General features: G+C 41.1%; 1 protein-coding gene across 3 annotated transcripts in view; it reads right to left on the bottom strand.

The window, feature by feature from the left end:
* sgsm3 (small G protein signaling modulator 3) overlaps window positions 1-20,616 on the bottom strand; it is a 40,808-nt gene extending 20,192 nt beyond the window's left edge. Inside the window, exons 1-6 of one of the 3 annotated variants that reach the window (XM_034190320.1) lie at window positions 20,436-20,616; window positions 13,920-14,031; window positions 2,710-2,789; window positions 2,532-2,617; window positions 1,791-1,854; window positions 972-1,183 (exon numbers count right to left, since the gene is read on the bottom strand). In XM_034190320.1, coding sequence (XP_034046211.1) covers window positions 972-1,183; window positions 1,791-1,854; window positions 2,532-2,617; window positions 2,710-2,716 — 369 coding nt within the window. In that variant the 5' untranslated portion in view covers window positions 2,717-2,789; window positions 13,920-14,031; window positions 20,436-20,616. Of the gene's footprint in view, window positions 1-971; window positions 1,184-1,790; window positions 1,855-2,531; window positions 2,618-2,709; window positions 2,792-4,158; window positions 4,165-13,919; window positions 14,032-20,435 lie in introns of those variants that run through there. The other 2 variants (XM_034190319.1, XM_034190321.1) reach the window with 2 other exon arrangements.
* Between the last annotated feature and the right edge of the window lie 203 nt (window positions 20,617-20,819).

The following is a 20,819-nucleotide window of genomic DNA, read 5'->3' on the forward strand; positions in this document are numbered from 1 at the left end:
TACCAATTATTCACGAGTCGGGTTGGGGACTGAAACCCAGTATGAGCCCCGTTACAAAATTATTAAAAAACGGAGTATCACAAAGCGGCGCCCCTTAACAGTGCTGCTGTCTGTACCAGAGAAATTAAGGAAACAAATTTAGAGCACCGTCTCTCCTTTAGACCCTAGTGTGCAGCACTTAAGCAGGTCTTCTTGTCACAAGTCATGTCTTGTCTCCGTCTCACTCCCTCTGTGCTGGCAGCTTGTGTGTTGTGTGTGCATTAGATCATGCATTTTCCTGACTGCCTGTGTTTGAATGCATGTGTCTGAACCCACTAGCTCAGCTCTGTCTCTCGCTGGGAGTGCACATGCATTTGTGTGTCACTGCGAAGATGGAGTGCCGCTTGTGTGTTGTGTGTGCATGCGCACAAGTATTTAACTGAGCGAGAATGTCTCCCCTCCCTCTGAAGTGTGATTGCACTTGACTGTTTATTAACTGTGTAAACAAAATAAAGCATTGTTAATTCTATTCTTAATTAGATTTTTTTTCTCTCCAAAGGTATCAATAAGGATATTATTGAAGTACTGGACTGATAAGCAATACAACTGCGAGTAGTACTGTTAAAATCTTAATATCCATCCATATTCATGTCATGTACACTGTTCACACAAACACATGCATGCTTAATTTGGACACCATCTTCAACTACTTGGGCAGAATGAGTTACAAAATGTCAGACTTGTAAATAAACAGCAAAATTAATAAATACACTTTAACGACACATGACCATCCTATCAAACAGATAGTTATTATCAAGGATCAAACACGAAGAAAAGCCCTAGATTCAGTGTTGGTAAGTTGCTTTGACATTGGCTTCTACCCTCATTCATAGACTGATAACTTGCCAATTCTCTTGTACAGTATTTTGGCGTTGTGATTTACTCTTGCGGTCATCAGAACAAGGCACTCACTCCTGTGGGAGAGCACTTACTTGTGGCCTCATGCTGTGTGGTATTCCACCGAGCACCAGTGAACGCAGACGCTCAGAGTGCGGAAGGACAGGAGCCACGAGTTCCCATGTCAGGTCGCCCACTGTGTGATTGTGGGTGAACTCCAGGTGGGCTTGCCAACGTAATCGTTGTTGCGGATCCTCTCGATGAGGTGAGCCTTCAGTTCCCACCCAGGACCTGCGATCCCGACCATCTAATAAAAAAAATTATACATTTTTTATTTCATCATAATGTAAGCATATAAACACATACGCACTATGCCATTTGTAACTTGGTGAATTCAATGTTTGAACAGCAATATTATTTTATGGAACAAAAGAACACCAGAAAAAAGTTCATTTAAAGGGCGAGAAGACAATACCACTTGGTCAGAACGTGAAGGAAACAGGTAAACTAACAGAGTTAAATTAACAACACAAGCTAAGCTGTGACACCCAATGTGCTTTAATGATGCCTAAAATGAAAACTGCACAAAAACAGCACCTTACAGAGATAACAGGAGCTTGGACAGTGTGAGGTCGGGATGTGGTATTATTATTAAAACAACAAAGTCATAGAAGTGTGGTTTGTGAGTGGCATCTTAACATGCTGAATTGATAAGGTCACATGACCAGTCTTTGGAAATAGTTGTACACTGTCAAATGAGAAAAAGGAAAAAAGTGAAGCAACAGCTCTGACATTTTATAAGTCAAAAAAAATTGATTTTGGTGATCTAGATCAATGTCAAAATGCTTCTTTGTTGGTGTATGAACATAAACATATGTTCGTGTAAGTGCGAATGTATATCTCAATCATTTCACCTTCACTATCAATCCTGAAGCCAAACTCATCATATTGGAGTTCAGACTGCTCGGAGTCATCTTTCTGCAGAGAAAGACACACACACAAAAAGTGGGAGGTGCATAAAAATTTTGGTTATATCAGTGAGGAAAGAACTGTGAGAAAATATTGAAAATGGCTCAGAAATCTTGTTCTTTGAGGCAAGATGGCTGATAAAGACTGTATTATATGTTAATTTTTTTGCTGCATTATCATTATTTTGCAGGCACAATACTCTTAATAAAAGAAATTTTAACTAAGTTCCATATAGGCTCTGAGATCAACTGGTGCCAGGATACCGTAGCATTCAGCGGTGGAGACTTGCCCTGAACTGGATGCCAGTCCATAGCAGGATCCTTCCTCAGCCAGGGCTCGTACCCACTTATAGCTGGGTAAATTGGCAGAATGCAAATTAAATGCCTTGTCCAAAGACGCAGACAGGGAATCAAAGCTACATCTACATATTGGTAGTCTAACGCACATCCATTCATCTATCAGCTTTAATAACAAGAATAAACACAAATCATTTTACATAGCAAAATAAATAAATAAAATAAATAATAATCACTGAGGCTATGTAAATGAAGGACTTTATTTACTTCAAGTTAATTATAATAATCCGACAAACCTTGAAGCAGTAACATAACAGTTCAGGGTTAAAAGCTATTTAAATGTTTACACTGACAAAATAACAAAGAACACGTAGGATGCTCCATGCTCACTTGGTGGTACTTGCACAAAATGTCTTGGGGCCACATACTGGGTGTCAGAGCAGAGAATGGCCCCCCAGGCGCTGGTGTGTAAGTACCTGAGTAATAAAATGGGGGGGGGGGGGGAATTATCCTTCATTTAAACAATCAAAAAACAAACAAACAAAAGAAACAAAGAAAGTAAACCTACCTGACATTGTGTTTGATGGTAGAGCTAATAGCTTCTAAATGCAGTAGACACTCTGGACAAATGTCATCAGCCAGTACCTACTTTGAGAAAACACAGAACATGACAATGTTTTTTACTAAATTCTAAAAGATATACAAAGTGCTGCCAGCAATCCATTCACTGCCTTACACAAAAACTTTGTTGTCTGTGAGTTCATGGCTCAAAACACAGTACAAATAATGCCATATAGATGTTGGTGGTACACAAAATACATCAATAAAAAGGTCTACTTAACCCTCTGGGGTCCAAGAGCATTTTTTGGACCGTTCACTTGCCTGGCATAAATGTTTTATTATTTCTGTTAACAGCTCTCCCTGCATCCCACAATCAAGTTTTATGTCTCTTTCTTTTCAGGACAACCTGTGCTTTCATAATATACTTATATACATAATACACTTTGGTTGTGTTTTATAAGTGTAATAAAGGTTTACAATCAGAAATAAGCTAAAAGTAAAGCAAAAATTATTTTCCACACATTTATTCAAAACAGAAAACAATAAACAACTGTTTTGACACTTAAAGGTAATTTGAGGTTCAAGCAATAAACAAATGCACATTTTGAACAATATATACAAAATGGTCTATGCGTTTTGTTTGTCTCATCTCAAAGCAATTTCTGTCTGCTATTACACAAAAGTTACATCACAAACTTCTACTTCTGTGTTTTGGACTGTTCTGTGCTGTTCCTAAAGCAGCTTTCATTCACACTTTGGCTCCTTACAGTCTGAGGAGCGGCCCTCCCCCTCGCTCCATTGATATGGTAAACAGTGCTTTACACCAAGAAAGCAACAGAGTTATCCAGTAACATTCACATGCAAACTAGTGGAGCAATCCTGATAGTTACACACTCTTTGTTTGAGCACTTGAGATTGTCACCATGCATAATGGCGCAGGGCCCATTGGAGACCAATAGTATGTACTCACTGGAGCACCCGGGGGGCTATTCAAATGGGCCAACTAGTAACATATCACTCCTGAAAACAATCTTTGGCTTTTCATGAGGTAAATCTGCCCTACGATTGGATTTTGGAAAACCATGTGACGGTGAACCAATTCCGATTGGACACTCACATTGCACACGTCAACGCACAGCTTCTATGAGGAGTACAAAGATGGCCGGTGGCTGGCTCGAAAGTCCGCGGAGTTAACTTTTCAGCAAAAAAAAAAAAAAAAAAGTAAGTTTCTATCTCATATCATTAAAAAGTTATTTATAATTTAGTAAAGCTTGGTCTTAGCCATCGTATACGACAGCGTCTGCCCCAGAGGGTAAAAATAAACCAACAGATTATTTAAATTGTTTATTTTGGTTCTCCACTGCAAGGAAAACCAGCACACTGCTAATATTTGTCATACAAAAGCTTTGTCCAAGAACAAAAGGCCTTCCAGACCTTTAGCTAACCAATCAACTACCTACTAAATCAAATCAATTTTATTTATATAGTGCCAAATCACAACAAACAGCTGCCCCAAGGTGCCTTATATTGTAAGGCAAGGCCATACAATAATTACGGAAAAACCCCAACGGTCAAAACGACCCCCTGTGAGCAAGCACTTGGCAACAGTGGGAAGGAAAAACTCCCTTTTAACAGGAAGAAACCTCCAGCAGAACCAGGCTCAGGGAGGGGCAGTCTTCTGCTGAGACTGGTTGGGGCTGAGGGAGAGAACCAGGAAAAAGACATGCTGTGGAGGGGAGCAGAGATCAATCACTAATGATTAAATGCAGAGTGGTGAAAACAGAGCAAAAAGAGAAAGAAACACTCAGTGCATCATGGGAACCCACCAGCAGTCTGTCTATAGCAGCATAACTAAGGGATGGTTCAGGGTCACCTGATCCAGCCCTAACTATAACCTTTAGCAAAAAGGAAAGTTTTAAGCCTAATCTTAAAAGTAGAGAGGGTGTCTGTCTCCCTGATCCGAATTGGGAGCTGGTTCCACAGGAGAGGAGCCTGAAAGCTGAAGGCTCTGCCTCCCATTCTACTCTTACAAACCCTAGGAACTACAAGTAGCGTTCTATTGGGGTGATATGGTACTATGAGGTCCCTAAGATAAGATGGGACCTGATTATTCAAAACCTTATAAGTAAGAAGAAGAATTTTAAATTATATTCTAGAATTAACAGGAAGCCAATGAAGAGAAGCCAATATGGGTGAGATATGCTCTCTCCTTCTAGTCCCTGTCAGTACTCTAGCTGCAGCATTTTGAATTAACTGAAGGCTTTTCAGAGAACCGTTAGGACAACCTGATAATAATGAATTACAATAGTCCAGCCTAGAGGAAATAAATGCATGAATTAGTTTTTCAGCATCACTCTGAGACAAGACCTTTCTAATTTTAGAGATATTGCGCAAATGCAAAAAAGCAGTCCTACATATTTGTTTAATATGCACATTGAATGACATATCCTGATCAAAAATGACTCCAAGATTTCTCACAGTATTCCTAGAGGTCAGAGTAATGCCATCCAGAGTAAGGATCTGATTAGACACCATGTTTCTAAGATTTGTGGGGCCAAGTACAATAACTTCAGTTTTATCCGAGTTTAAAAGCAGGAAATTAAAGGTCATCCATGTCTTTATGTCTGTAAGACAATCCTGCAGTTTAGCTAATTGGTATGTGTCCTCTGGCTTCATGGATAGATAAAGCTGGGTATCATCTGCGTAACAATGAAAATTTAAGCAATGCCGTCTAATAATACTGCCTAAAAGAAACGTATAAAGTGAATAAAATTGGTCCTAGCACAGAACCTTGTGGAACTCCATAATTAACCTTAGTCTGTGAAGAAGAGTCCCCATTGTACATGAACAAATTGTAATGTATTAGATAAATATGATTCAAACCACTGCAGCGCAGTGCCTTTAATACCTATGGCATGCTCTAATCTCTGTAATAAAATTTTATGGTCAACTATCAAAAGCAGCACTGAGGTCTAACAGAACAAGCACAGAGATGAGTCCACTGTCTGAGGCCATAAGATCATTTGTAACCTTCACTAATGCCGTTTCTGTACTATGATGAATTCTAAACCCTGACTGAAACTCTTCAAATAGACCATTCCTCTGCAGATGATCAGTTAGCTGTTTTACAACTACCCTTTCAAGAATTTTTGAGAAAAAAGGAAGGTTGGAGAATGGCCTATAATTAGCTAAGATAGCTGGGTCAAGTGATGGCTTTTTAAGTAATGGTTTAATTACTGCCACCTTAAAAGCCTGTGGTACATAGCCAACTAATAAAGACAGACTGATCATATTTAAGATCAAAGCATTAATTAATGGTAGGGCTTCCTTGAGCAGCCTGGTAGGAATGGGGTCTAATAGACATGTTGATGGTTTGGAGGAAGTAACTAATGAAAATAACTCAAACAGAACAATCGGAGAGAAAGAGTCTAACCAAATACCGGCATCACTAAAAGCAGCCAAAGAGAACGATATGTCTTTGGGATGGTTATGAGTAATTTTTTCTCTAATAGTTAAAATTTTATTAGCAAAGAAAGTCATGAAGTCATTACTAGTTAAAGTTAAAGGAATACTTGGCTCAATAGAGCTCTGACTCTGTCAGCCTGGCTACAGTGCTGAAAAGAAACCTGGGGTTGTTCTTATTTTCTTCAATTAGTGATTAGTAGTAAGATGTCCTAGCTTTACGGAGGGCTTTTTTTATAGAGCAACAGACTTTTTCCAGGCTAAGTGAAGATCTTCTAAATTAGTGAGACGCCATTTCCTTTCCAACTTAGGGGTTATCTGCTTTAAGCTGTGAGTTTGAGAGTTATACCACGGAGTCAGGCACTTCTGATTTAAAGCTCTCTTTTTCAGAGGAGCTACAGCATCCAAAGTTGTCCTCAATGAGGATATAAAACTATTGACGAGATAATCTATCTCACTCACAGAGTTTAGGTAGCTACTCTGCCCTGTGTTGGTATATGGCATTGGAGAACATAAAGAAGGAATCATATCCTTAAACCTAGTTACAGCGCTTTCTGAAAGACTTCTACTGCAATGAAACTTATTCCCCACTACTGGGTAGTCCATCAGAGTAAATGTTATTAAGAAATGATCAGACAGAAGGGGGTTTTCAGGGAATACTGTTAAGTCTTCAATTTCCATACCATAAGTCAGAACAAGATCTAAGGTATGGTTAAAGTGGTGGGTGGACTCATTTACATTTTGAGCAAAGCCAATCGAGTCTAACAATAGATTAAATGCAGTGTTGAGGCTGTCATTCTCAGCATCTGTGTGGATGTTAAAATCGCCCACTATAATTATCTTATCTGAGCTAACCACTAAGTCAGACAAAAGGTCTGAAAATTCACAGAGAAACTCACAGTAACGACCAGGAGGACGATAGATAACAAATAAAACTGGTTTTTGGGACTTCCAATTATGATGGACAAGACTAAGAGTCAAGCTTTCAAATGAATTACAGCTCTGTCTGGGTTTTTGATTAATTAATAAGCTGGAGTGGAAGATTGTTGCTAATCCTCCGCCTTGGCCCGTGCTACGAGCATTCTGGCAGTTAGTGTGACTCGGGGGTGTTGACTCATTTAAACTAACATATTCACCCTGCTGTAACCAGGTTTCTGTAAGGCAGAATAAATCAATATGTTGATCCATTATTATATCATTTACTAACAGGGACTTAGAAGAGAGAGATCTAATGTTTAATAGACCACATTTAACGGTTTTAGTCTGTGGTGCAGTTGAAGGTGCTGTATTTTTTTTTCTTTTTGAATTTTTATGCTTAAATAGATTTTTACTGGTTGTTGGTGGTCTGGGAGCAGGCACCGTCTCTATGGGGATGGGGTAATGAGGGGATGGCAGGGGGAGAGAAGCTGCAGAGAGGTGTTTAAGACTACAACTCTGCTTCCTGGTCCCAACCCTGGATAGTCACGGTTTGGAGGATTTAAGAAAATTGGAAGATTTCTAGAAATGAGAGCTGCTCCATCCAAAGTGGGATGGATGCCGTCTCTCCTAACAAGACCAGGTTTTCCCCAGAAGCTTTGCCAATTATCTATGAAGCCCACCTCATTTTTTGGACACCACTCAGACAGCCAGCAATTCAAGGAGAACATGCGGCTAAACATGTCACTCCCGGTAAGATTGGGGAGAGGCCCAGAGAAAACTACAGAGTCCGACATTGTTTTTGCAAAGTTACACACCGATTCAATATTAATTTTAGTGACCTCCGATTGGCGTAACCGGGTGTCATTACTGCCGACGTGAATTACAATCTTACCAAATTTACGCTTAGCCTTAGCCAGCAGTTTCAAATTTCCTTCAATGTCGCCTGCTCTGGCCCCCAGAAGACAACTGACTATGGTTGCTGGTGTTGCCAACTTCACATTTCTCAAAACAGAGTCGCCAATAACCAGAGTTTGTTCCTCGGCGGGTGTGTCGCCGTGTGGGGAAAAACGGTTAGAGATGTGAACGGGTTGGCGGTGTACACGGGGCTTCTGTTTAGGACTACGCTTCCTCCTCACAGTCACCCAGTCGGCCTGCTTTCCCGGCTGCTCGGGATCTGCCGGGAGGGAACTAACGGCGGCTAAGCTACCTTGGTCCGCACCGACTACAGGGGCCTGGCTAGCTGTAGGATTTTTCAAGGTGCGGAGCCAAGTCTCCAATTCGCCCAGCCTGGCCTCCAAAGCTACACTTATTACAAGTACCATTACTGCTAAAGGAGGCCGAGGAATAACTAAACATTTCACACCCAGAGCAGAAAAGTGCAGGAGAGACAGGAGAAGCCACCATGCTAAACCAGCTAAGAGCTAGTAGCTGCGCTAAGCTAGCGGATTCCTAAAAACATGCAAAGTGAATAATGTGTAAATAATTTAGAGGTGATTCAGCAGAGGGAGTGCTTTAGTTAAGGCACGTGAAGATTACACTGTGAAACAAATCGTTATCTAGTTAACTAGCTCAATCTAACTGCGCAGATTAAACAGCTAACAGATACAGCTAAACACCGCTGTGCTCCGGAACAGGAAGTGATACAATACCGCAGTGAGAGCCAACCACCAGTAGAGGTTCATTAATGTCAAACTGTCCAGAATTAGTTTTGTTTATGAATGAAACCATGAGTGAAAAGTGCTTTGTGTTTCACGTCTCCTGTCCACTGTCTATTGTTGCATGTGGAAAGTAACTGACACTTTTTTTTTTCCTGCAACAGCAGCTTGCAGCCGGCCCGCCCCCTTCTGCTGGGGGAGGGCTGAGCTCACAGCGGTCTGACTGTTGCAAAAAAACGCAACAGACAGGAACTAACATGTATGATTTTAGGGTTTATAAATGTTTGACGATTAAGCTTTATACTTACTATGCCAGTAAAAAAAAATGTTAGCAGATTGAAAGTTAGCGGAACTAAATTTAGCAGAAGCTAATTGGTCCGCTGATGGTTTTCAAAATTAGCTGAAAATCTAATCTGCTAACAAAAAGTTAGCTTCCCTAATTAGCGGTTAGCAGAACTGTGCCCACCACTGGACAGGGGTATGAACTATCTGCTGAGCCTAATACAGTCTCAAACTTTTGAAATAGTTACCAAAATACTTGGGGAGCAGAGTAGCTTGGTGGTTAGCACAGTTGCCTCACAGCAAGAAGGTCATGGGCTCGATTCCCACCTGTGGTCTTTCTGTATAGAGTTTGCATATTCTCCCCGCATTCGCATGGGTTCCCACCGGGTGCTCTGGCTTCTTCCCACATCCAAAGACATACAGGTTAGGTGAATCAGAAACTTTCAAAAAAAAAAAAAAAAAAAAAAATTGTCTGAAGGTGTGAGGGTTTATGTGTCTATATGTGGCCCTGTGATACACTGGTGTCCTGTCCAGGGTATACCCTGCCTCATGCCCTTTGACTGCTCCAGCCTCCTGTGACCCTTAGTTGGAGTAAGAGGGCAGATGGAAAATACTTTCATTTATTTTTCTTGTGTTTAGCACCACACTTACAAATCACAGTGTAGTACCCTTTTAAATTAATGGCTCCCAGTATCAACGTCTCAACGGATTATGAAAACAGATAAATGCGTCTAACAAGATATGGTTCCCTTTGTAGAATAAAATGTTTACAATGCAAGTGTTGCAACACCCCACTTGGGGATGGGGGACAACAACAGCACAAAGAGTAAACTCCAAAAAGAGACTCCCGACCATGGAAATACACCACAGTGATTCATTCCACCAGCAGGCTCATGGCATCTGAAGACAGATTTAGTACTTAAGAGAGATGAGAAATCAATTTGGAGTTTGGAAAATGGCCAAGAACTTTCAGACTTGCTCTCAGTGTAGATAAGGGAGTAGTGGGATTTGACAGTTACTCTTACAAGTGCACAGTCAATCACCTGCCTCCCCAGCCCCTCACCCCCAAAATCCAAGGGATAGATCTTCTGCAACACATTATATTAGCAGTATGAGTGCTGCAGAGGTACCAAAATTAGGTGATCACTAAGGATGGGTATCAAAAACTGGTTCCTGTTAAGAATCAATAAGAAATTATTCGATCTATCGACATCAACAGCCTTTTTGCTTAAGGATTCCCTTGGTGGTTCTTCAGTTCACATTACACTTAAGCTAGCTGGTGGTCGGAGCTATCTCTGACCACTCGCCATGACAAAAACACGTTTATTTTGTCTCACGCACGCTCTGCTGAGGAAACAAGATTAGCTGCACAATCAATGGGTCCGAGTCCGATGATTTACCCAGACTGACACTATATGAGTAAATTAAGTACTTTTATGCATTTTTTTTTATTTCTCTTGTGAATACAGAAATGCGCTCCGACCTCAAAAATATGCTCCTGTGATATGTGAATTGCTGCCACCATCTGCATCAGTCTATTATAACAGTACTAAATCCTCATGTCCAGTGTCTTTCAAGTATTTAAAAAGCCAACAATTTCCCCTCCCACTTTAATTTGAGCTTTATTTAACCAGGTTAGTCCCATTGAGATGAAGATCTCTTTTACAAGGGAGACCTGGACAATTATAAATTTTCCAATTTACCTAACCTGCTGAACCTATGTCTAAAATATTTCCAACAGAAACTTCTTTCCAGCCTACTCTAAATTCTGGGAGAAGCTCTTGCCTTTCTCTGGAATATTTATTACAATACATGAGGACATCCCTAATCACCAAAACAATGTCCTAAATAAGGTCTAGCAGACTCCTGGATAAACCTGTCCCAATGAGCTAGGATCCAGTGACCAATTTCATATTTATTTCCTTAAGACTCAATAAAATGTTGACAGAGAAAACCTGAAAAGCCAATTTTTTGTATCTGTGGTGTACTGACTCCACACACTGTGGATCAATGAGAAGAGACAACTGATAAATGTCTATCACATGCACTGGACTAGGGTTGGGTATCAAGAACCGGTTATTTTCTGGTATCGTTAAGAAATGATTCAATCCACCAATATCAATAGCCTTTTTGCTTAACGATTCCCTTATCGGTCCTTCAGATCGGCTGTTTTTTGAGGGTGTTTGTCGGGAAAATTATAATTTCCCTACGTTGATTGCAGACTCTGCAACGGGCCTGTAATCAACCACTTCTGCAGTGGGACTCCACTTTGAAGCTTGAACCAATGAAGCAGTGCTTCTATCTGCTGGCTCGTTGGGTCAGCTGCTGGATTCGCTGCTCTTCAGAAGTGGCAAGTCCGCTTCTTAACCCCTCAAAACCATTAAAATGTCAATCGTGAGTCACATCTGTGTGGATTAAAGTCACTAACTGGGACTCTTGTCTTGTTGCAGTCAAGAAATGAGAATTGTCCTCCGTTCTGTTGGCACAGCTCCAAACGCTGTGCCACTCTCTGCCGAGACAGAGTCTAGCCAGAATTAATAATGTCAAAGTGAACTGCCACTTTAAATAAAATGACACCTCTTTCCAAATGCTGCAATACAGACAATGAACTACAATTGACTATAATGTTTTTTCCCCATCCCAAAATGAGACATCCTGTATTCTTTATGAATTACCGAATAAACTACAGATGTTTATTTCTATTTCTGTCCAGAGATCAAGGATCCATCATGTACAGTTTATTTATGCCCAGAGTTTAAGGATCCAGTGACAATTTCATATTTATTTACTTTAAGACTCAATAAAATGTTGACATAGAAAACCTGTAAAGCGGTCATAAGATTTGGCTCATGACCGAAAGAACGAGATCGCGAGTACAAGCGGCCGAGATGAGTTTCCTCCGCAGGGTGGCTGGGCGCTCCCGTAGAGATAGGGTGAGGAGCTCGGTCACTCGGGAGGAGCTCGGAGTCAAGCCGCTGCTCCTCCACGTCGAAAGGAGTCAGTTGAGGTGGTTCGGGCATCTTTTCCGGATGCCTCCTGGACGCCTCGCTGGAGAGGTGTTCCGGGCACGTCCCACTGGGAGGACGCCCCGGGGAAGACCCAGGACACGCTGGAGGGATTACATCTCTCGGCTGGCTTGGGAACGCCTTGGGGTTCCCCCGGAGGAGCTGGGGGAGGTGTGTGTGGATCGGGAGGTCTGGGCGGCTTTGCTTGAGCTGCTGCCCCCGTGACCCGACTCCGGATAAAGCGGAAGAAAACGGATGGATGGAAGACTCAAAATGTTGACATAGAAAACCTGTAAAGCCTACTTTTAGTACACAAAAAATTCACAAGAGGTATCGATGAGCGAAACTCATAATGGTATCGATAGATAAAATCTTATCAATACCCATCCCTATACTGGACTCAGCATTTCTTTAACACTGTTTTAAATTCAGAAATGGACATATTCAGATCATACAGCCAACGTTCTGCCTTTATCTGCCTTTTTTCCCTTTCACTTTTGATGCTCTGTGTGCTTCTTACCCTGTGTGCTGCTATACAATGCTGCTGGAACCTCAATTTCCCAGAGAGAGTCTTCCCAAGGGATTAATAAAGTTCTATCAAATCTAAACCCCACAATTTTTGCACAAGAGTAGTAGCCTAAAATACAGGTACATAACGGGTATATGCTCAGTGACACCGGCTCTGATAAGCACTGCACCAACATTATTCCTTTCCGAATTAAATTATATTTTATATTTTATTTTATATAAAAGGCCTGGCAAGGGTTCAGTACAATTATAGGGGAGCGGGGTGGGGGGTGTAATGATTTTTCACTGTTTTGACAGTATTATGCAATCCAGATTGTTGTGCACTGCCACACCGGTGATGTTGACACTCATGCAGCTTCCACCCACAGATGACTCCGCTGCTCTCCTTCACTTGTTTTCTGTATTTGTCAACCTAGAGAATCTGACTGCACTTTGAAATACATAAAAACATCTGTGATCAGAATGTTTAAATTTTTCAGTGCCATTTCCTGCATTTTGGCAATTTTGGCACATATTTTACCACAAAATACACCAGACAAAAGAACCTTTAAAGGGTCCCATTAAAAAAAAAAAGTTTATCATCCTTGACATCAGAAAAAAGTAATGGGGGAGGGAGGGTGGACTTTTTTTTTTTTTGCCCGATACAAGAAGACACAGATTTTCTTCAAAAGAGGTGAAATTTCAGCTACAGTTTGCCATAATGCATATGGAACAGAATGTGTCAGCACAGAGCTACAACTCCCTGAGGAAAAATTCACCTTGCAAGCGTTGTACTTGGTGCCCAAACTACCGCCATTGTGCGGCATACCACGTGCATACTGACTGCAAATATCACTCATGCTTGGATCAGGGGTAACGCTCACCCCATACCATGGCTTTAGCTTCATCAGCAATCGTCCTTGTGTGTGGTTGTCAATAACTAGTAAGTTCCGGTGTAGCAGTCAGAACGGTCCCCCGCCTTCACTGCACATGCGTCATTTCGGAGCATCAGCAGCAATTCACAGATTATCACCTTGTTTCTGCTTAAAACTACACTCTAGTCATCATCTATCTCAGCAACAGAGATCTGAAGCTCTTGTACAACAATCACTTCCACATAAATTCAGCATTATTTCATGATAAAAGACAGGAGACTGACTCTCAAATCTGGCTCTCTACTGATCAAAGGGAATAATATTATTAAGCATCAGATGACAAAGTAAAACCTCTTAAATGATTCTAAATTCAGTTTTAAGCAGAAACGAGGTGATAATGTGTTAACAGCTGCTGACGCTCCAACATGATGCATGTGCTGTGAAGGCAGGGGGACCAGTCAGACTGCAACACCGGGTTCGCGCATGTGCAGACTAGTGTAGAGGATCGCTCACAGTAGGGGACTGCCGAGACCCGACTCCAGGCTTGGCAAACTTCGGCCGTCTTCAGCTAAAGCACACTCACCACCTAGCGGACATGCCGGTGTCGCAGACCGAACAGGCACCCCTAAAAAAAAAAAAAAAAAAAAAAAGAAAAATCTGAGATCTGAAGCTTTTGAACAACAATCATTTCCACATAAATTCAGCATTATTTCATCATAAAAGATGGAGGAAGCGATCAGAGCGCAACAGCTAAATGAGCTGCTAGCTGCTGCATTTACTGCGCATCACTCATTTCAAAGCGTCACAGATTATCACCTCGTTTCTGCTTAAAATGGCCTTGTTTCTGCTTAAAACTGACTTTAGAATGATTTAAGAGGTTTTACCTTGTCTTCTGATGATTAATAATCCCATTAATGCATTTGATTGCTTTGGGTGAAGAGACTGTCTCAGATGAGCTGCTGAGCTATGAAATGATGCATGTGCAGTGAAGGCAGGGCCGACTAATTTTTAGGGGGGGACCAATCGGTCTGCGACGCTGGTACTTCCACCAGCTGTATCACCGTCAATGAAATTCGCCAAAATACAAACTAAATTAAAAAAAAATTATGCGGGCCGACTTCAGTATACGGGCAGGGATGATAAACTAATCTTTTGTTTTTCAATGTGTCCTGTTTTTTTTTTGGTTTTTTTTGGACGTATTGTTCAGTCTTGAACGTGATGCTATAACGTTATGATGAGAAGAAACAGAACATTTGAAATGTATGTGGCTAAAAAAGTGAACACCTTTGCTCCACCTTGCTGAAACATGGTGTGGTATAAATGTATCGGCTCAGGGACTTGTTGCTAAATAGAAGGTTTAGAAACAGCATTCAGCAAGGGTTTTTTAACATTTTTTGGTCCATGAAAGGGCAGAGGCATGTGCTCCTCATCTTCCCCCTCCAGATCCCAGCAATCTCGAATCCAACGAAGAAAGAAGGGTGGCTACTGGATATTCCTGTTTTTGTGGTACAGTTTTTTTTTTTTTAACAAGCAACAATTTTTACTAACTGCGGTACAGATGTTTGTGTAAATCTGTCATTTACCAGGCTAGCGTTAGCCTGCCAGCTAATGTTCAGCGGCTGACTGAGCAGCTGACTGTTGCTAATGCCGAGATGTTTGAGTTGGTGGAACCAAAGACATCGGAGAGCAGCAAGAAGAAACGAGTGGATTTAAAGAGGAGAGGAAGTAAACGTGCTGGGTTTTCAAGCCTGAAGTTCGCTGATCCAGAGCAGGTGTCCAACCAGAACCACCCGGATCAGAACCGGACCTGACTTGGCTGCAGTGTGTGCAAGTGCTTGCAAGTTGGTGGCCGGCAGACGTGGTTGTGTTTTTGCTCTGCAGATCTTTACAATCTTTGCCAATTTTTCTGCAAAGACTAACTTTCAGAGCGTTGGTGTTGACAGTTGTGAACCTCATGTATGGAGGGAGATCAATATCTCAAGCGATCACAACGAACATTTTGGTTACAGCCATAGTACTGCTTTTGATCTATTATCGCCCACTGACTACGACGGTAAACAAAGTCGTCTGGGAACATCTAACAGGCGGGAAAGGCTGTCTGTGAAAGTGAATGCAGCCAGACTGCATCTGACACTGGCACTGCTGATATGCGGTGATATACATCCCTGTCCAGGTAAGAGTACTCTGAAGTATCCCTGTAGCAGTTGCCACAAAAGGTGTTTGCTCAAACAGCAAAGCAGTTTTGTGTGATTTATGTGAAGTATGGACTCACATAAAGTGTAGCAACACCTCAAATGAAGCGTATGATGCAGCAGTGAGAGGAGATCAGCCAATAAACTTTGTGCGTAGAAAATGTGAACTTGGAAGCTTACCTGGATCAGAAGACCTGTTCTCAGACTTCGTGAATACTGACAACAGAGATCCAGATATCGAACCCCGGGACATAGCGGGACAAGCGACCCAAGGAAATCAAGATCCGGTGGACGACGATAGGTATCGTTACTTCCAGAAACTAGGGCTCCATTTCATCCATGTAAATGCTCAGTTTATTACCAAAACTCGAAGTGCCATGTTACATGGTGCTATGCACAAAGTCGGCAATCATCGGGATCACGGAGACGTAGCTGGATGGGACCATGGAGGACTCCGAGGTGGAGATCCCAGGCTACGTGATTAAGGACGTAAGGACAGGCGTCGCACTGGGAGTGGAGTCTGCATCTATGTTCGCAGCGACATCACGTTACTTTAACAGGTTTTTCACAACTGTGGCTTTCAAGCTGGTGGAACTATTGCCAGAGAGTAGTGGCAAGTTCGGCACAGAATATGTGCTGGACTTCTATAGGAAAATTAATGTCTCTGAGAACGTATTCCATTTTACAAATGTTACCCATTAACAGTTATACAAAATACTGGAAGGTATGAGTGCCAGTAAGGCAACAGGTATGGATAACATCCCTGCCAGATTTGTGAAGTATGGGGCAAGTTATTGTCTGCCCACTGCTCCACATTGTTAATGTATCCTTGCGGTCTGATCAAGTTCCTGAAGATCTGAAATTGGTTTGAGTTGTACCACTGTAGAAGAAGAAGGATAAGTCAAAAGGTGGGCAACTACACGCCTGTATCTGTGATAAATGTATTGTCAAAAGTATTTGACCAGGTTGTTTCTAATCAGCTGAATGAGTACCTTGTTCAACGCAATCTCCTATATGAACTCCAATCAGGGTTTAGATCTAACTATTCAACTGATACATGTTTGATGTACTTGTGTGACTACATTAGGAATAAATGTGACAAAGGTCACTACACAGGGAAGGTGATGCTTGATTTACAGAAGGCATTTGATACGGTAGATCATGGTATTTTGCTGAAGAAACTCGGTGCCCTGGGAACAGGAGTTCATACTGTAGAATGGTTTAAGTCATATTTAACTGGCATACAACGTTGTAGATGTGAATGGTGTCATTTAATCCCAGAAAGAAGTGGCATGTGGGGTACCACAGGGCTCAATTCTGGTGCTGTTTCTTGTTTATGTGAATGATATGTCTGGTGCGGTCAGACGTAAACTCGTGCTTTATGAGGATGATTCAGCACTCCTTGTCTCAGATAAAGATGCGTCTTTAATACAGGAAACCCTCAGTTCAGAGCTCTTGGTTGTACGGGATTGGTTGGTGGATAACAAACTCTCGTTACACTTGGGGAAAAACAGAATCAATACTGTTTGCTTCCAAGCAGAAGCTGCGGACAAAAAGTTCTGGACAGGTCAAGTGTGGTGGATGTGACATTGAATCAAAGCAACAAGTAACATATTTAGGTGTACTTTTGGACCAATCACTATCAGGGGAAAGTACAGCAAATAAAGTAATATCGAAAGCCACAAACAAACTGAAATTCTTATATCAAAAGGCACGAAATTTTGATTTAAATATTAAAAAAACTTCTTGATTCAGTGTTACTTTGACTATGCTTGTGCCTCTTGGTACAAGCAGACTCACTAAACCAGCATCGCCGTTCGACATAAGCAGACTACGCAGCCTGCGTGGGGCACCAACCATGTTGCACTAGTTTTCAGGGCCTCCAATTGACTGAAAAATGTGTTGAAATTATTACCAGTGATGCCGGTAACACTTTACTCTAATCTAACCACTTTTTGTAACGAGTAACCTAACGCGTTAATTTTTCCAAATGAGTAATCAGATTACAGTTACTTCTCCAAGTCACTGTGTGTTACTATTATTTTTGCATTGTGGGTCGACAGCAGCATTAAACTTGGTCCATGGGCAGGAGGGCGGGGTTCTGAACTGCCCACTTTAAGCGAGCTGTGAGCTTTTCATCAGCTACGACTCGTCCTCACCTCTTAAGGCGCGGTGAAAACAGCACACCTGCACTGAGCTTTACAAAGTCATTTTTATGCTTTATTTTCCACCTTTATTTAGAATTCTGAGCGGAGCTGCTCCGTATCATCTCGTTAAAAACAGCTGATCCTCCGCGACGTGTCAACAACTAACACTATTTTCCACTCAAATGCACCTAAACTCTTTCTGAGGACCATGATGTGAAAACAATAAAACTTTCTTACCTGTAAATCTGGTCCTGTTTTCTGCATAAATAAATGTTATCCATTCTTTGTGCTCAAACGCCAAAGCAGGGGTGAATCCAGATGGAATGGGGGCGTGGGGCAGGGATGTGTCCCCCTCCCCCACAACACCCCTAGATTAAAGGTCCAGATTTGAAGCCTTTTTTTTTTTTCTTTTTTTTTTACTACAAACTACTAATACTACTTAAAATAATAATAATTTTGACAAGTAAAATGTTTATAGAGAATTTAAATGTTAGAATTTAATAGTTACATTTACAAACAATGTAGGTCAGAAATTGCAAGTTTTACTGTTACAGTGCTGTCAACAGTTAAATATGAGGTCAAGAAAGATTATTTTACTTTTTATAAAACAAGTATTTATTTTCACTGAGGTCAAGAAAGGGTGACTATAAAGTGAGTTCTGGCAAAACAGGTATCATTGTCATGTTGAGGTGGCAGAGGGTTGTCGTCGGCAGCTGGGGAAAGTAACTAAAAAAGTAACTAGTAATCTAACTTAGTTACTTTTACAACTGAGTAATCAGTAAAGTAACTAAGTTACTTTTTCAAGGAGTAATCAGTAATTGGATTACTTTTTCAAAGTAACTGTGGCAACACTGATTATTACATTTCAAAATCAATATGAATTATTTATGAATAGGCCCATCGTTTTTATCTTTAAATATTGTGTAGGCCCCTACCCCATTACTTAATTGGGGCAAATTAAGTTTTTTTTTTGCCTAATATAAAGCCCCCATCCACCCCCGCCCCGATTCCCTGAAATGGTACAGCCCTGTTTGTGTCTCTGTTTGCTGTGTCGCCTGACCAGGGTTGCCAGATGTGACGATTTCCAGGCCAATAAATGCTCAAAAATGCATGGAGGCACTAAATCCTGCGCAATTTGAACTGATTTTTAAAATGTGTGTGGCAATTCTATACAAAAAACTCGTCTAGTGCCATATTTTTACCCTAAACAAACCAATTGGATGGGAAAACACTCAATCTGGCAACCCTGTGCCTAACTGAAGTAGCACTGCTAGCCCACATTCGATTCTGACACGAGACGACAAGTTGCCACTATGTGTGTGTGTGGGGGGGGGCTCCCTGACCAGTTATGCTTAGGGCCTCCAAAACCTTAGCAGCGGCCCTGCACTAAACGTTTAAAGTCCCGACTACAAGTGGTACAGAACAAGGTAATTCATTTCCTGTTAGACCTCCCACCTCAAAGTCATCTTGGGGTGCAGGAGTTTGTGAAGGTTGTTCTTCTACCGGTTGAGTATCACTAGGCCATATATATATATATATATATATATATATATATATAAATAAAACATTTAATGATTGTGCTCCATCGTATTTAATGTCCAATTATGTTCCCAATCTAGAACAAGAAACAACCAATCTTTCACTGTTAACAGGGAAGGTACTTTTAGCTCTTGGTCCTTTTATCAAACCTGTAAAAAAGTTGTGGAATGAATTACCACTCAATTCGGCTTTTGAGCACAAAGATTCTCAAAAAAAAAAAAAAAAAAAAAAAAAGTGAAAAGTCACTTCTTGCCGATTATGTCAAACAATAGCCACAGCGATTTCTTTTATTATTAGCCTTTTATTCCAGCTTTTTATCTCATGTATTTATGTTATGTCTGTTTTTTTTTTATATCTTAGAAGATGGATGGATGGATCTTGTACTATGTTTGCCAGCTGTGCTGTGTCACGATTTTGGTTTTCGAGGACCGCAATGGAAATAAGCCTTTTGGCTTTATTGTGCCATCCTTGGAAATAATAATGAAATTTTGAATTATGTAATGTAACAATGTTATTGCTGAATCAATCAATCAATCAAAAATCAATCCAATTGTAAGCCAGAGGATGATTTTCGTAATAAAATGACATTTTTGTTGAAGTTTGGCAGAAGTATAAGACGTGAGCCTAGATCTTGTAGGAGTTCTCTGATCCAGTCAAACTGTGACTGGTGGTGCGATAGACAAAGTTGCACCGTGCAGTTTCTCCAATGACCGCCAAAGAAACCTATAACTCCTAAAAAGTGTGTCTCTTATTCGTGCCTTCCCTCGCTAGTCTGCTTTTTGCAGCCAACTACACAATTAATGAGATTTTTTTTTTAATTTGAGCAAGTACAGAATGCGACTCATTCATCTTCAACAGATTACTCCCAACAGAGCGAGACTCACATACACATTAAAACAAACGGACCAAACACGCCACAGCTGACGTCAGACTCGAACTGAACATGGATGCGTGGATGACAAAAATAAATTTACACTGTATTTGACGTTACCGATGAGGTTGACCAGGAAACCAAGAAGGAAGATAAACCGCTATGATCACAAAATAAATTCACATTAACACGTTCTCACTGGGAGTTGACAGCTGTTAGCCACACATGCTACAATTAGCTTCAAGCACCATTTCAAACAGCGTCCGCTCGCAAAACTTACCGTCACATATTTCCAGATAGAGCGCAAGGTTGCCGCGTATGACTCAAATGTTTTCTGTAACTGGAAAGAAGAAAAGACCAATTGCTAGGTCATCATGTTATCCTACTTCTTGTGGTTTTCCTGCGCTGTGTGCACCTGCTAATGAACGAATCTGCTGTATCCTTACGCCCACCGACAATTTTTCCATTCACATCCTGACAATAGTTCCCGATCCCGGAACTACGATACATATCCTTCCGCGCAGGACCGCACGGATGACGTAAGCAAAGCCTGCTGCTCACGCCGTTTCATTTTTTTTTCTTCACTTTGAACATTTATATAATTTAGAACAAAAACGAAGCTGAAGAATTCTGGGCTGCTTTTATAAACCTTAAAATCAGTGTA

This window comes from Thalassophryne amazonica, chromosome 16, assembly GCF_902500255.1.
Source record: "Thalassophryne amazonica chromosome 16, fThaAma1.1, whole genome shotgun sequence".
Lineage (NCBI taxonomy): Eukaryota > Metazoa > Chordata > Actinopteri > Batrachoidiformes > Batrachoididae > Thalassophryne > Thalassophryne amazonica.